The sequence below is a fragment of the Seriola aureovittata genome, chromosome 3, assembly GCF_021018895.1.
Source record: "Seriola aureovittata isolate HTS-2021-v1 ecotype China chromosome 3, ASM2101889v1, whole genome shotgun sequence".
Lineage (NCBI taxonomy): Eukaryota > Metazoa > Chordata > Actinopteri > Carangiformes > Carangidae > Seriola > Seriola aureovittata.
This window is the reverse complement of record NC_079366.1, coordinates 2,958,206-2,975,795: the sequence shown is the minus strand read 5'-3', so window position 1 is coordinate 2,975,795 and position 17,590 is coordinate 2,958,206. Positions and strand designations below refer to the sequence as shown.

Here is a 17,590-nt window from a genome sequence, read left to right as displayed (position 1 = left end):
TTAAGATATATTATTATATGATATATATTTTTTATTTGTATTTGCTATATGCCGGACATAGGAAATTAGTTTGCACCTGTGTTGCACAGGGACACTTTCAGTTGTAACATTTTCCTTCAGGACTTGACAGTTCTTCCCTTAGAACTTTTCTGTATGAAGTGATGGCTATTGTAAATATCACAGCAGAGCACTTAAATGATCCAATGAGTCTTCAGCCTCTATCTCCCAATCACATTCTCATGATGAAGTCAAACATAATATTTCCCTGTGCAAGAGATGGCGTCAGGTGCAGTTTTTGGCAAACAAATTCTGGACAAGGTGGAAAAAGGAGTACCTCCTTAATCTTCAGCAAAGACAAATATTAGTTACTGAGCTTTCTTTGTTTTCTCCATCATCCAGCAGTTGTACCTGTGTGCTTCATCATGCCCCATCATGTCTGATGTTTCTTCTTCTCATTTTTACAAACATTTTGTTAATCAGTTACAAACATTTGTAGCTTACAAAAGGGAGCCTTATTGCACAGTGTAAAACATTTCATCATTTATTAATGAGTTATTATAAGGCTCCTTTTACCATTTATAAATGGTAGTAACTGATTAGTAAGATTAATGTGTATCAAGCATTAACTTGATCTTGCCAAATAGTGAGCCTGCATCAATGTGTGAAAGATATTATAACTTGTTCATAATTGTTTATTTATGATTTTTAAAGTGTTAACAACTGAATTAATAAGATTAAGATTTATTTTTGGTCGATTCATTCCCTCTTGGTCATGTGCAGCCAGCGAGTTCGACGGTGGTGAAGGTGGTGGTGGTGTCAATGGTGATGATGGTGCTGTTTGAAGCAGAGAAGATGAATCCATCAGTAACAACGAATCGTGGTGTTGTCTATTTCCTGGAGGAAGTGACAGAACTGAATGTATATTATATTGAATTGAACTGAATTGAACTGAATGTATATTATATTATATTATATTGAATTGAACTGGATGTATACTATTTTGAATTAAATTTAACTGAATGTATGTTGCATTGAATTTAACTGAATTTAACTGAATGTATATTAAATTGAATTGTACATGTTGTAAAAACTCAGTAAAAGATTCAAATAAAAACATTAAGTGTACCTTTAGATAAACACCATTAAATAAGAACCTCAAATATCTAAAATATCATGGGACACAAACAACCACCATCCAGGTTTATTTACACTGAGAACAGAAACCACTTATGAGCGCTGACGTCAGCTGTAGTGATGCAGGATGCAGGGCTGCACAGTGATTACCACATGTTGGAGAGGGAAACATTGACACCACGCCTCCTCTGACTACAGCAGAGACACAGACACTAGTCACATGACACAAGCACACAGCTGAATGATTCCACATGTTACTGATAGAGGAGACATGAGCGGGTACTGATTTAAATACCCCCTCTGATGACAATCCAGTGTTTAACCTTGTTAATATCTATATGATGTTTTTATCTAATACAAGACATTTGATGAGTGAAATAATCATCCACAGCCAGGGTTTCATACGTCACAAACCTAAGGAACCAATCCTGTCAAGCTGTGGGGACAAGGGGCGGGGCTAAATAAACCTGAAACCTTGTCAGTACAGAGAGAGAGAGTTAGCATTAGCACAACCACTAACACTGTGTCAGCCACTGCCAGTTACAAGCTAACAAACAACATAAACAAATAAAAGATGCTAACTCCGCTAACTGTTCTGACCCGTCTGCTAGTCTCTGGTTCTGGTCTCAGACTCCTCATCTGAGTCTGGGTCTGACTGAGGCTCAAACATGTGGCTGAGTCTCTCTGATGTTTCCTCCTCTAACCATCTTGATGCTCTCTGCTCTTTCACCTGTCCACCTGGAGACAGCAGGTTCTCAACCAGGAAGTAAGAGGAGATGAGACTTTTTATGTGGGAAAACCATGTTCAACTAAATATGAATCATAAGAGGAACTTTAACCAATAAACCCCTCTACACCACACTGATACTGAACACAGCACAGGACAACATGACACTGTCCACCGACTTTAACCACTGACCCGCTGTAACCAGTGAACAGTGCATTACAACACCTGTTGGTCTGTTTGCCCTCAGACATTCAGTGAGTATAAATTATTCAAAAAGTGAATGAGTGATCTCAGCTGATGTGTTGCTCTGTTGTCTGACCAATAACAGTGAAGACCTCGTTAGCATCAGGAAGGGTTAACGATGCTCCTGGTGGACAGAAGCTCTCCACATAGTTGTTTTTCTTTTTTCTTACTTCAAGTTAAACAAAGAGAAGATAAATAATGAATACATTTTAATGTCCATTCTACACTTACAGTCTACAGCTGAAAAACACAATGGTAAGTCAACCCACCAGCTCCACTGGAGGCAACGACATCACAGTCACACTGTTTATTATGAGTTAACATGAAAAATCCCATTTTTTTTCAAAATATATTTTAAGAGCAACAGAGGTGTGTGTGTGTGTGTGTGTGTGTGTGTGTGTGTGTGTGTGTGTGTGTGTGGTGATGGTCTGTACCTGGAGTCTGCCAGGCAGCCATGCAGAGCTGCTGAGCCCAGACTGAGAGAGAGACAGGACTGTTAGCATGAACAGCACATTACACAAGGACGATTCCAGCTGCTTCATCAGAGTGAGACGACCTCCATGACCCAGGACAACACAAATCTTGGTTGTGTGTGTCAGCCATCTTACTTGTACCAAGTACAGAGTACAAGTAATGAGGAGGATCGCCTGCTGTGTATTTAAGAATAATACCAGTTACCAGTGAAACCAGTAAGTGAAACCAGTGAGGGACTGAGGATGGGGAGCAGGAGAATAACACAGGTCAGGGAGGTGGGGGCTTTGTGTCCAGTTGTGTCTTCTAAAATAACTTCACTTTGAACAAGCTGCTTGATGTTCACACCTCCTGCAGGAGTCTGTCTGTCAGGGTCTGTGGTCCAACAGGACAACGACAACTCCGACCCTGACAGACCACAGCGAGGTAACGGAGCTGACATCAGTGCTGTGGGTCCATCTTTTTTAACAACACAGAGCCAGCTGTTCACTGCGTTCACTGCCACATTACACTGCCCCAGCTGAGGGGTACATCAGCCCCGGATTATTCTGACTGTGTGTGTGTTTGCAGCCTGCCACACACACACAGTCAGCTGGAACACTGTCAACTAACATGATAAACACTGAGCCTCTCACCAGCAGACAACAGAGGAGGGATGACCCCGACACATCAGACACCATTCATATTATTCAGTTTCTGCATGTAGCAGTTAGAGAGGCGACCACAGAGGTCATCTTCATCTTCATCTTCATCTTCACACACCACAGTCATCTCACTGTAGGTGTGGAACATCAGCCACAATCACACATCCGTATCATCTGAACACTGGAGAGTCAGTTTCCACATGACTGTTGCCATGGAAACAAGTCTACAGAGCACGTCACAGTTCTGTATTATATCAGCTGATCAGTCCAACAACAAGGCTGTGTTCGGAACAGCGTACTAACCTGCTGTTCATACTAAGTGTGACATCAAAATGAGTATGTAGTGCGTTCCAACTGCACAGTATGTGAACTTTGTGTACACAAGAAATACCCGGATGTATATTAGGACAGCAAGAATTTCTGAGTATGCGCCGTGAGCATACTCGACATAAACATCAACTGTCCCATGATGCATTGCGGCTCTTCAAATTATGATGGTGGGTTAGGTGGTGGAGACATGACCACTTACATATATAAACGGACCAAATATTGTGAATCTATACAGTTACATTCTCGCCAGAAAAAACTTGTGGCCTAAAAAGTGACCTATTAACAGCATTGTTAACGAATGATATTACAACAGCTTTAAGTCTTCCTTAAAATCGCTGTCACTGACAGTTTGTGCAAAATGCATTCTGGGATACTGGCTGTATACTTCAGTGTGAACAGTCAGCTTGTTAATTGCATACTAATTTGTTCATTTAATAGGTAGTATGCAGTATATACTCATTGAGTAAGTAGCAGGCAGTACGTTAGTAGACGTTGAGTATAGATAGGAAAACCAGACCAGGGACAGACCAGGGACAGACACAGACCAGGGACAGACACAGACCAGGGACAGACAGGGATCAGGGACAGACCAGGGACAGACAGGGATCAGGGACCAGGGACAGACCAGGGACAGACACAGACCAGGGATAGACCAGGGACAGACACAGACCAGGGACAGACACAGACAAGGGACAGACCAGGGACAGACACAGACCAGGGACAGACACAGACACAGACAAGGGACAGACACAGACAAGGGACAGACCAGAGACAGACACAGACCAGGGACAGACAGGGATCAGGGACCAGGGACAGACCAGGGACAGACACAGACAAGGGACAGACCAAGGACAGACAGGGACAGACACAGACCAGGGACAGACACAGACCAGGGACAGACAGGGATCAGGGACCAGGGACAGACCAGTGAAGGAAACGTCAGTCAGATCATCAGTGCTGAGGAAGTACAGGTGTGTTTAGACATTGTGAAGCGTTCAGAGTGAAAGCCTCCGTCCACTGTTCGACACAGTTCAACAATATCAGACCTGCTGCTGCATCTGTTCCCCCTGTTTTCTGCTAAACAGTTTCATCTTTAACAGCTTTTTGTTGTTGTCATGGAAACACTCACTTGTGTTTTATTTTTAGCTACACAAAACATGGTTTACTCCAAACTGACAGTTGGACAGAAATGCAGCCTGTGGTCTGGTGTGACCTCATGAATGAATAACAGGGGGCGAGGGGAGGAGCTAACAGGTGAGACCAAACCACAGGAGAGGACTCATCATCATCACACAGGTGAAGCCAGACTAGTTCCTCATTAGAGAAGAGGTGAAACAATCATTGAACCTCTTCAACCACGTGCTGTGTCTGAGTGAAATGTGAAGCAGCTTTAGATGCAGACACCGGTCCTTTTGTGGATCAGAGGCAGCTCAACATCAACATGACTGTCCCTGATCTGCACAGAGAACATCTCCACTGAGCCTCTGAATATTAGAGAACACTGCAGCCAAAACCTGATGTAGGATATTCCAGCCTTTAATGCCCTCATCTGCATCACATCAGATTAGAGCCTCAGCTGAACCAGAGTGCAGCATGCACACGCGTCTCTGAGTGTGTGTGTGTGTGTGTGTGTGTGTGTGTGTGTGTGTGTGTGTGTGTGTGTGTGTGTGTGTGTGTGTGTGCGGACGCCAACATCTGTGTACCAAAGCCTGCTCTAACCTACATTCAGGGCCAAAGCAGAGAAGTAGGTCTGTGGAGCTGAAAACACGTGCTGCTGAGCTCAGATGGACCGACAGAAACACACAGTGTTTACAGAAGGACAAACAAGAACTAACACATGAGTAAAACCAGAGCAGAAGCTGCTTCAGAGATCATTTAGTGCTGAACATGAAGAAACATGCAGAAGATTCAGAGCATAAACAGATCAAGATGATTTGTCAGAGATGAAGAAGAAACCAGTTAATAAATCAAACACACAGTGATTCCTTCATATGAAGCTACATGGAGCTGGAGATCTGCATTGCGGTCTCTGGTGGATTATCTCTGACCTGAAGTCAGTACAGTTCAGCTGCTCCAGTTCTTATCTCACATGTGAATATTTTATACTCTGTGTTCTCACTGATGCTGTTTTTGACTTTAGCCCCAAACACACATCACCAGGCTACAGAGCTGTCGTTTACTCTGTGCTAACATCATGCTACATCATGCTAACACGGTGTTGTGTTAGTTAGCGAGACCAGTCAGAGTTATCCACAGTAAATACATACAGCAGATTCTCTGCAGAATGAGCCTCCACAGACACAGAGCTGATGTTCACTCTGTGTTAACATCATGCTAACAACATGCTAACATGGTGTCTCCACGGACACAGAGCTTCTCCTCTCATGTCTGAACACAGTCAGATGTGTCCTTGGTTATTTCTGGCTTGTGTGTGAGTCACGTGGTTGGTGCCCTTCTGGGCGTGGGTATCACGGAGCCCACAGCCACGGCTATTCATCGCACTACTGAAGCACTCGAGCAGAAAGCCTCCACATGCGCGCACACACACACACACATTAGTGTTAAGGCAGCTGACTGCCCTATTGTAACCCTGTATATCCATGGTGGCTGTGGTAGCCGGCTTAAACAATACTGAAAGCCCCCACAGTGAAGGAGAGGCAGAAGCAACAATGGCTGCCAACGCCATGTGGGAAAAAAGGGGGAGCCGAGGGAGGAGGAGGTGTGAGAGGGTGAAGAAACTGATCTGGAGTCAGCTTCGCCATCACATGAATACAGGTTAGGGTAAAACAAACGGCTGAGAAAGATGATCCAAACACAACCTCACCCATCAGATGAGGTGAAAGAGGAGGGAGGGGGTAACATGGGAACAGGTGACTGGGGGCAGTATCAATAAAACAGGTATTTTATTGTGGTGGGGCATTAGATACACAACACAGGCAGGGTTTATGGGTGACGCTTCAAAACATAATAATATCATGATCACTGATTCATTCTAATCAGAAAAGAATCAATTAACAGCTGAGGCGAACACGAAGCTCTCAAGAGGATGTCAGTGCTCCTCCTTTACTCAGGTGCGGTAGCAGCCAACTTTAACCCCCACCCAGCCACGTGTATCTATGGTGGAGGTTTCACACCTGCAGGGAATATTTTAGTGCTCTGAGATGGTGAGAAAACAGATTGATGGATAGTGGATGGGTGGATGGTTGAATGGTGCGTGGGTTGTTGGTGGATGGTGGGTTGTTGGATGGTTGGATGGTGGATGGGTGGATGGTGGGTGGTTGGATGTTGGATGGTTGGATGGTGGATTTTTGGATGGTGGGTGGTTAAATGGTGGATGGTGGGTGGTTGGAGGGCAGGTGGTTAAATGGTGGATGGTTGGATGTTTGGATGGTGGATGGGTGGATGATGGATGGTTGGATGTTGGATGGGTGGATGGTGGGTTGTTGAATGGTGGGTGGCTGGATGTTGGATGGGTGGATGGTGGATGGGTGGAGGACAGGGCCATATCCAGACCTGCATGGAAGACCACAGTGTTCTTCTTGCATCCCGACAGCAGCTGAAGATTTCGGAACAGACCTTTGGCCGTCAGCTTCACATGGAAGTTGGACAGTGACAGTCTGGGAGACCATAACATCGTCTCTCTGGTCTTAGACTGAGTCTCGAGTCTGAACCGTCTAAGAACTTTCTCTGGACGGTCCTGGGCTGACCCTGTTGTTCCTTCTTGTGGTCCAAGCTCCCAGTGCTGCTCGTCTGACCAGTTTACTGTAGTCTCCTATTTAAACAGATTATTTCCTGTTATCAGAACGGTCCTCAAGTATTTTAGTATAAGAATGGTTTGATATCCACAATCCACTTCAAAATGAAGTCGTAACTCTGTGAATAAAAATCTTTTCTTCTTTAATCCCACACATCAAAAATAATCCCACAGTCAAACAGAGAAAAGACGTAGTGATGAAAACCACGTGGAAACAAGAAACCAGACTGTGAATTTAAACGTCAGCAATAAAAACAAAGAGTCCGGTATCCACTGGCTTTGAAGGGTCCTTCATGGATTCACAGCCGCTGAGTCGCACTGCAACACAAAAAATAAAAACAAAGAAGACGGGTTCTGTAGCTCAGCCAATAGGTGAAGAAAAGAAATGGCGCCAAAAATATCTGCGAGCTTCACCGTCGACCGAGTGGTCGTAAATCATCCGGCCATAAAAGATGGAGAGAGAGCGGGGAGGAAACCGGAGGGCGCACTGTGTGTACGTGTGTGTGTGTGTGTGTGTGAGAGAGAGGCAGGGAGGAGTGATGATTGGTCTCTGCTGCTCTTACACACAACACACAGAAATCCGTCCCACTTGACCCACAACACAGAGACACACACTGAGAAACCCCGTTAAACACAAACACACACAGGGTGGCGGGACAAAGACACACATCTACACACCCCCTCCATCGTACTGCTGTTTGTAAAGATCTGTGAACCCAGTATACACACACACACACACACACACGCAGGAGGGAGGGATGCTGCAGGGAAGGAGGGGAGAAGGGGGGTGGGTGGTATTTGAATAATCTCTCCCTGCCGCTCCCTCACTCTCCCCCTCCCTCACTCGCTCTCTCCGGCCCATTATTTTGTCAGGTCTCTTGTCCTCTCTGTTTCCTTTTGAATGACAGAGAGCCTCAAAGACGCTTCATGTGAAGATTAGATGTGATGAAAGACGACACCAATGAAGAAAAACGCTGGAGAGGAGGGTGGGAGTGTCCTCACACACACACACACACACACACACACACACACACACACACAGTACCTACGTGTCTTCATCCCTCAGCGGCAGGTGCCATATTCATCCACTGAGCCGGCTCAAAGAAGAGTGAATATATAATATAATGTATTTATATATAAACACGAGCAGTTGAATTATCAGCATCAGTTTGACACTTGATGAAGCTGATGAAAACGATGGAAGTGATAAATCATAATAGGTACAGTCCTCCTTTAGAGGAGAACGTCCACCTTAAGAGCTTTGTCCGCCTCCTGCAGTTAAAACATCAGCTGATTCTCTGACAATAGAACTGTGATCACATTAAGAATAAACATGAAGTCATTATGATGCCAGTGACTGTGTTCACACACACTGCTTTAGAGAGTTTATGTGCTATAGGACTCATTCCTATCACAAACAGGTGAGACAGAGGAAGGTGAGTCACTACAGCTGCACCACAGTCTCTGCACACTGGCGGCCCCACATGGCAGAAGCAGGTAATGAACTGTTAGACTCTTCACACAGAGAGCCCAGTACACTGGCCTAAAGAAGACCCTCGTCACACTGAACCAAACGAGTCCACATGACGCCGGAGTCAGAGGTGTGATGTGTAATACAACAACAACAACAACAACAGAGGCCTGTATTACGAAAGCAAGTTCAACATACCCAGGATAGCTTTTAGTCATCCGGGTTAACTGAACCTAACATTGGCCGTCCTGGAAAACCTGTACTACAAAGCTGGTTATCAACTGGCTCAGTTAACCCTGGGTTTAACCTGTCCGGTTACATGTGTGCTAATGTAAAAGAGGCGGCGTTGTGAATTATAAGCAACATCGTCAGAATCATGAACAAAGTTCTTGATATGATATGAGAAGAAACGCTGATACCTGTCAGTAACTTTGGTTACAGCCACGTCCAAAAGTGATGTTCAACAAGGTGAAATGTAAACAATATAATCACATGACTGGAATAAAAAAAATGATATCTAAATATAATTTCTATTAAAGTCAGACTAAGTGCATGAATTATCATTATGTTTTTACTGAGTATTTTCGCTCTTCAGTCGGATGATGAACAAACTGTTATGAACATGTGATGCAGATAAAACAGTTAAAGTTAAAGTCAGACTGTTTCTGCTGCAGAGAGGAGAGAAAGAAAAGAGGACAGGAGTAGTTGATGTCTGATGAGTCAGTCTGACTGAAATGTTTATTTATAATCATGGAAATAATTAGCAGTGTGTGGATCATTGTTGGTTTAGTTTTTATTTCCAGTTGTGGTCTCAGTCTCCTCATGTTATTCTGAGCTGCAGTGATGAAGAAGAGAGTAAAAGCATCGACACTGTCAGAAATCCTGGCAGATTAAAATATATTTGTTCAATTAAAATGAAGCTAAAATAGTTATTAAATATTTATTTAGTGTGATAAACTCTCCGTGCATTTTTTTTTAGAAACTTTGTTTAAAAACCAGAGTGGACACATGGAAAGACTCAAACAGCAAAATGATTCCACTGATTTATATTTTATATCTACTGCTCGTTATTATTTATCACTTTATTGTAAACTCTTTTGTCCCTGTCAGGATCCTGTAGGAATGATGGCTCAGATTTGGCTGTTGAAAGGTTTTGATCTGATCCTCTGAAGTTAACCTGCGCCAGAGCAGGTTAGGAGTTAAGCATAAATTACCATGGTGATTTACCCCGGTAACAAGTGAACCACCGTGGTAGGGCTGAAAACCCAGTTAAACCTGAAGTTACCTCCATGACCTCAAATCCTGCTTCAGAGTACAGGCCTCAGGCCTCTGCAATGACAAAACAACAAGAACTACAAGAACAATAACATCAACGACATGACAACAGGTGTCTATTCCTGAAAAACTCAGTCAGTTACCATGGTAACAGCAACAACAACAACAACAACAACAACAACAACAGAGTCTGTCCCTTTTACACAGATGATGATCCGGCTTTGTGACTATGACCCCCCCCCCCCCCCATTCTGTGTTTGTATCGCTTCCAAAGAACAAATTAAAGGTGCAACATTCCTGCCTTGAACAGGTTGTGTAACAGCTACTGACTCAAGTGGTGGGTGTGACACAGTCTTTACTGTGGCTCTGCTTTGTGACTGGATCTGTCCGGTGAGCTAACCACTGCCACTGTGTGTGTGTGTGAATGAAAGAGAGAGGTGGTACAATCAACGTGTGTGTGTGTGTTTGTGTGTGAGACTAGCAGACTTCCAGGACCGGCCACTGAGGGGAGGCAGCCAGGCGCCCAAGCCCAGACCAGAGCCACCACAAGGGGGGGTGGGGGTGGGGTGGGGGTGGGGTGGGGGGGGCAACCAAAGGCCCAGGCTTCATAGATAAGCCCCACATGGAGGAGACCAGCAGAGGAGGAAGGGCTCGACCAGCTCAAGCTGCTACTGACATTAGTGGTTGAAATCTAGTTTTGATACCAAATTAATTTATAAAGCTGCTTTAAAATGAGTGTTTGTTGTGACATCAACATGACTCAAATGTCAACCAATAAAGAAACCAGTGTTTACTGGTTTAAAACCAGTGCTTCAGCTCTAAAGAACCTCAGTACTGCTGACATGCAAATGTGGTTCACTCTAAATTCAAAGAACAGAATGTGTGTGTGTGTGTGTGTGTGTTTGTGTGTCATGAGCAGCAGAATAATTACAGAGAGACTGCAGAGGGATGATGATTATGTTTGCTGAAGCTTCCAGGGTTTGAGCTGTGTTGAGTCTGTGTGTGTGTGTGTGTGTGTGCGCGCGTGTGTGTGTGTGTGTGTGTGTGTGTGTGTGAGCAGCTGAACAGTAGAGTCTAGCAGGGACCTCACTAACAACAAACAACCTGATGCACAGAGAGTATCAGTTTTTTAGTTTTTTTCTTCTGACATCAGATTAACTGTATATTTACTGTTGATGCCACAGAGTTCATCTGTCAGACACCTCAACTGTTTCTAATGAGACACTGATCAGACTCAGCTCCAGTCAGGCTTTTCCTCCTTTAAGCTACAGCATCAATCTACAAACTACTGGACACTGGTATAAAACAAGCTGCTGCTGATTTCCCAGGTTCACAGCATCGTCTCAGAGAGCTTTAAGAGATACTCTTCCAGGTTCAGAGGAGGCAGAGTCTCTGCTAAAACACTTACAGAGCAAACTGGGAAACAGCTTCAGGTACTTTCATTCATGGTGCTCCCACACACTGACACAGCAGCAGACCTTCACACAAACATCTCTCCACCAACACACAAAGTGAGAACACGAGACAGAGACCACACACACACATCCTGTACCGGCACTGTTCAGTCGGCTGAGTCTGGCTGAGCCGCTCCTTTGTAAGGGAAACTGGGACGTCGGCTTGGTCAGCCCCTGACAGGCGGAGGACACTGTCCTCCCCGCTGCCTGACTGGCAGCTGTGGTCTTGTGGGTGGAGGCCGTGGGGGCCTTCAGACCTGTGGACAGGAGCAGGACATGTCAAAGCCCATCAGGTTTTTTCTGTTAGGGGTAATTGTTGATGCTCAGTGTGATACAGTTACAGTGACAGCTCCACCTGAGTGTGGTGTTCAGTCTCTGCTCTGCCTTTTTTTTAATGTGTTAATCTCTGGCCCAGACAGGATTCACTGAAACAGCTGCTTCTCTTCTCCAGTACAGGTGACCTGCTTTTTGTTCAGGGCTGAAGAACATCCCAGGCTGCTCTGCTGTTTGATTATTTCCTCTTGTTTTCTTATAATGAGCTTTGGTCTAACAGGGGCTCCAGAACCAGCTGGCTGAGGGGGTCTGTCTGTAGGTGAGGGTTTCTTTCAGGGTCACTTTCTCTTCTGTTGGATGTGGAGACTATATTCTAAGAATCCCTCATGCAGAGTCTCAGTTGAGTGTTTTCCTAGCTTGTAAAGTCTTGTTTGCGGAGTGGAACCCAACCCTAAGAACCACAGAGGGAGTAGGTTCTATAAAGGAGTCCAGTATCTTAAGGCAGACCTGAACTGGGATGTTCTTCCTGTCTGATCTCAAGGTCGTAGACTGTCAAGCATTTGTATCTAGGCAGGATCTATGTGGTTTCTGGAAGATCATAATTCTTGGTTAGGTTGACTGTCTGGACCCAGTTCTGGGAGACAGGCTGATGCCATGCCAGGCGCTGCAGACCAGACTCACCAGTTAAATGGATGTCTGTGTTGGAGAGGGTTGGACTGGATCTGCATCCTCGTTAACAGTCTCTGCAGTCTCTTGCACTATATGTCTTATTATTTTCAGAGGGAGGATCCAGGTGACACACAGACTCACCTGTAGCAGTGGTCCTGGCCTGCAGAGACAGAGCTCTGGTCCTCATGACAGGAAGCTTTAGAGCAGCAGTGTCACTGGGAGTGTTGGTGCTGGAGCTGGGGGGCTTTGTTGCACTCTGGCTGCCCACAGGACACATGCCTCTGCTGGGACGCTCGTCTGGCCTGGTCCCTGTGGATGCTGGAGCTCCTGCAGGAACTGGAGAAGCTGAGAGAAGATACAGGAGACAGTGAAACATCGAGAATGATTTGTGTAGTTAGAAGAGCAGAGTCAGCTTCTTATTTAATGTTATGAATCCTATAAATAATAACATGATATATATAATGAAACAGTATTCAGAGATTTCTATGTAACCACGAGACTGTGGTCACACAGTGTGCTACTGTATTCTCCACTGATAACAAAAATAATTATAATAATGTGAAGTCAGATGAAAATGTGTTGATATCCTTCATTATCAGTTAATAGATAGTCACAGCTGGATCAGAGGTTGACTGATTATTGATTATTATTTTCTAAATCTTCACTAATGACAGAAGACATGAATCTGTGTGGACGTGTACGACACTGATGCTCTCTCATAGAACTAAATACAGACCCTCATTATTACCATGGGAACCAGGAACCTCAAGTGTAATGTGGTTGCCATAACAACCCAGTGATGTGTGAGTGAAAACCTGTGGATCAGTTTTCACTACATCTCACTACAGAAGCTGTTGTTTAGAAAAGTCAGAAATAAAATCAGGATCCAAGTAGTGTCTAAACCGGTGCACAGATGAAGTCCAGCCTTCGCAGGAGAGCAGCTCCACCAGCATCGTTTTTGTTTGCTTGTAGTTTTTCCTTTGAGATGGAGATTGCCGCCGCGGGCACCTGCCGGAGTATCAGCGTTAGCACCACCGCCACAGAGGAGTCTGCTGCTAACAGGTGTCAGGCTAGGACTGACTTGGTGGCATTTGAGGAGCCTCTCCAGCCACCCAACTTCAATTTTAACCCTAACCCTGGCACAAACAAGTCTCAGTAGAAGCTCTGGCTCAACAGTCAGTTTATTTCTATATTTAGTTTTTAATGACACAAGTGCAGAACATCCCGTCTCACAGAGGTATGTTGTCGGGGAAGGCATTAGAAATCCCACACAGCTCTGTCGGACAGATCGGGACACGGCAACATGAAGCCAGATGTTTGTCAGGTACTTCTGTCAGAAAACCAGTTTCAATGTGTCAAGTGAACAGGTTTTCTATCCAACAGTAATGCACATCTGGGATGGGAAAGTATTCGCACAGCTGGGTCTTCAAACCTTGCAGTTGCTGTTTGATAGCTTTGGTCACAGTGATGGGAAGCTGAATCTGTTCCTTTGTCACAAAATCTGACAGATTTTCAAATGAGTCAGAATTTTACTGGTTGACAGCTCCAGTTTTCTAACGGTCGCTTCGACTTTATTCTGGACATTGAACATGTTCACTGCTGTTCCTGGAGGCCGAGGTTGAGTCCATTTAAATGACTAAAGATATCGGCCAGGTAACCCAATGTGTCCAACTGCTCAAAATCACTGAAGCGATGAGCCAGTTCAAACTTTGTGTCCAGAAAAAACCCCTCACCTCATCATGTAACTCAAACAGGCGTGTGCGTCAAATTTTTTCTTTTTTGTTTGACTGGGGAGAGGTCACTTGTCGATTCACCATCTGTCTCTTAACTCTTTCCTTTTAAATCTTCCTGTTGCTAACCAGCTCTCCATTTTGATTCTGCAGTTTTTGCCATGGATGTCATGTTTTAGTGCACAATCAGACTGAGATAGCAGACAAGAACAGGTGGGGTCCGCCGGCAAAGTGGTCTGATCAGACAACATTAAAGTTCCTATCATTGGTTCATCACCGGGAAAACCAAAACAGAAATACCAAAAACAAAACAAAAACAATGAAAGGAGTTTTTGAAAAATGTTTTTAAAGATCACTCTGTTTTAAAACATTTAAAAACAGTTTTTATAGTTAAATTTTTTTCTAATCATATTTTTTTACCAGAGCTGTACTGTTTTGAAAATGACTTGGCGGCCAACTTGCAATCCTTTCACAGGTTGGGAATCACTGGTCTATAACTTAGTCAGACAGGTTAACCTGTCAACCACACATCTCCAGTCAGTGCGTTTCCATGGTAAAAGTAGCTCTTACTGAGGAGCGATGAACATACAGCTACATTCGGATGAATACAGACCATAGTTAGAGTTTTTCTACAATTTTCCATGAAAGTGTCTGTGATTGTTAAATCTTCAGTAGCTTTCTGCTGGCGTGAACAGACACTGTGATTCATCCAAAGCAGCTGACTCGGCCCGACTCATCCGAAAGTGGGCACAGAGGTGGGGCGCGTGTGGGAGCTGAGACTTCAGTGCATGAAGGTTTGTGGCACGGCATATGCTCACCCACCTGTCACTCAAAGAGGCCACGCCCTCAATTCTACTTAACTTTAATATTTAATAAAATGTAAACTGGTGAGTTATTATAAACAATTGTCATGAAGGGGGAAATTAGCTATATAGATTAAAAAATATACAATAAACACAACACACACATTATCTGTGCTCTGACTCCTCTGACCTTTGACCTCCTGGGTGAGCAGTGGCAGATGACAGTGACAGCAGCTCATTGTGTGACGGTGTGTATGAGTGTGTGTCCATGATGGAGACATCCACAGAGGAAGTGAGGTCAGTGAGAGAGAAACACACCTTTACTCGCAGCTCCATTATTCTCGTTGCTTCCCAGTGATGAAGAGCTGAGGTTTGTGAATAATCCCTTTACAGGAAGTTTTGACGCAGTGGGTGGGGCAGGTCGCCCAGCCGACACCCCTGCCGGCTGCTGATTGGCTGTTGGCCTGGAGATGAAGGTTGGGAGAAAGGGGGAAGTGGTGGTGCGAGTTTTGGGAAGACCTGGGGGGGGGGGGGGGGTGAGACAGAAGACAAAATAATTGAATTAGCTTTATACATCATTACAGACAAAACAGGAATTAAACCTGGTCTAAGGAGCCCCGGGTCAGACTCAAACCCATGGCCACTACGGTCAGGACTAAGCCCATGTGTTACACACGCTACCAGGTTAGCCACTGAGGCGCCCCCCTGTTAACATTCCTCCATCCATCCATAAATGCGTCCTCAATGTGTCTTGGGTACGTTCACACCTGAACTTAAAGCTGACCACCTGTGATCCGATCACCTGAGACTCATGTTAATACCAGGTCTAAACAGGGTCTTAGTGTCTGTGTTGACAGTTAGGATGTACAGCCTGATCTCCAGCTGAGCACGGGGGTGGGGTGGGCCCTGCTGATCCTCACTACATTAGAACTTCAGAGGAGTCCCACTCTCTACAGACACATTTTCTCCTCATCATTTACACACACTCACTATTGTACATTTCATATATTGTAGGTTTGTTATTTAGCTGCTCTGCTACATTCTGTTACACAACAACCACATTTACCTTCAATAAAGTTTCATTCAAATTTTCACACACCTTTCGACAAACATGAGTCCTGAGGGGGAGGGGAAGAAATAGAGTTTATACATGCTCACAACACACACACAGACACACACACACACACACACACACACACACACAGGTAGACTGAAGCCAGCAGGAAACATCTGGATTCATTTGGTTCTAGTTGTCATGACGGAGCAGCTGGATTGCGTTCCCTCAGAGCTCAATGTTAGGTAAGAGCTGGCTCACTGTAGTTCCGCCTTGTGCTCACTGTTGAAACACACAAACACACATGTACACACAACTGTGTGGCCGCACCAGTGTGGAGAGTGTAGTGCCTATGGTAACATCCCTGCAGGAGCCAGAGGAGGAGGGAGGAGGGCTGGGTCCAGGCAGCAGACTGATGGAGAAGAGTGAACCTCTCTTCTATCATCATGACAACATGAGATCACCGGACGAGCTAACAGCCAGGTGAGGAGTCAGAGGGACTTCAGTCAGTGTAGTGTGGTGTTTCACAGAGACATAGCTACAGGAAGTCACTCCAGATCCCACCACCCACAGCCTTTAAACAGACAGTTCAGTGTCGGAGCGGCAGGAACGTGTCACCCTGTTAGCCATGAGGCTACGTCCATGAAACAGAACCATGAGCTCTCACACAGCATCTTGGTTGTTGCAGTAAAGGTTCCAGAGAGCACAGTGGCCTCCGTCATTCTTACATGAAGAAGTCTGGAACAGCCAGGACTCTTTCTGGAGCTAGACCTGGACTAACTGAGACATCAGGGAGAAGAGAGGAGACCAAGAACCTGATGGTGACTCTGAGCTGTAGAGAAACTTCCAGAAGAACAACCATCACTGCAGCTCTCCACTGATCTGGGCTTTATCAGGGACATTTTGTAAACAAGCAGCTACAGGATCTGAGACTGAGAGAAGACTGAGAGAAACAAGATTCTCTGGTCTGATGAGACCAGGACTGAACTGTTTGGTCTCAGTTCTAAGATTCATGTCTGGAGGAAAGCAGGCACCATTCATCACCTGCCCAACACCATCCCAACAGTGAAGCATGGTGGAGGCACCATCAGGTTGCGGGGGACACGGACACTGGTCAGGACTGAGGGGAAGCACAGAGACATCCTTAATGAAAACCTGGTCCAGAGCTCAGGACCTCAGACTGGGCTGATGGTTCACCTTCCAACAGGACAATGACCCGGAACTCACAGCCAAGACAGGCTTAGAGACAACTCTGTGAAGCCTGACCTGAACCCAATCCAACATTTGGTGAGACCTGAACATGTCCGTCCACTGATGGTCCACATCCAACCTGACAGAGTCTGAGAGGATCTGCAGAAAAGAAGACTGGAGGCTGTGATCACTGACAAAGGTGCTTCAACTAAGTCCTGAGTGAAGAGTCTGAATACTTCTGTCAATGTGATATTGATATATGTTTAATACATTTGTATAAATGCATAACCTTCTGTTTTCTCTTTGTCTTTCTGGGGTCGCTCCATGACTGAAACCAGTTTTATAACCGTACACATAGAACATGGAG

The 17,590-nt window shown here is 45.0% G+C and overlaps 1 protein-coding gene across 2 annotated transcripts in view; it reads right to left on the bottom strand.

Annotated features, from left to right (window-relative positions):
* Positions 1-17,590, bottom strand: part of LOC130166434 (protein piccolo-like) — a 58,658-nt gene that overhangs the window by 10,057 nt on the left and 31,011 nt on the right. For both annotated transcript variants that reach the window (XM_056372039.1, XM_056372038.1), the window contains exons 5-7: positions 15,297-15,497; positions 12,587-12,790; positions 11,602-11,760 (exon numbers count right to left, since the gene is read on the bottom strand). In XM_056372039.1, coding sequence (XP_056228014.1) covers positions 11,602-11,760; positions 12,587-12,790; positions 15,297-15,497 — 564 coding nt within the window. The remainder of the gene's footprint in view (positions 1-11,601; positions 11,761-12,586; positions 12,791-15,296; positions 15,498-17,590) is intronic.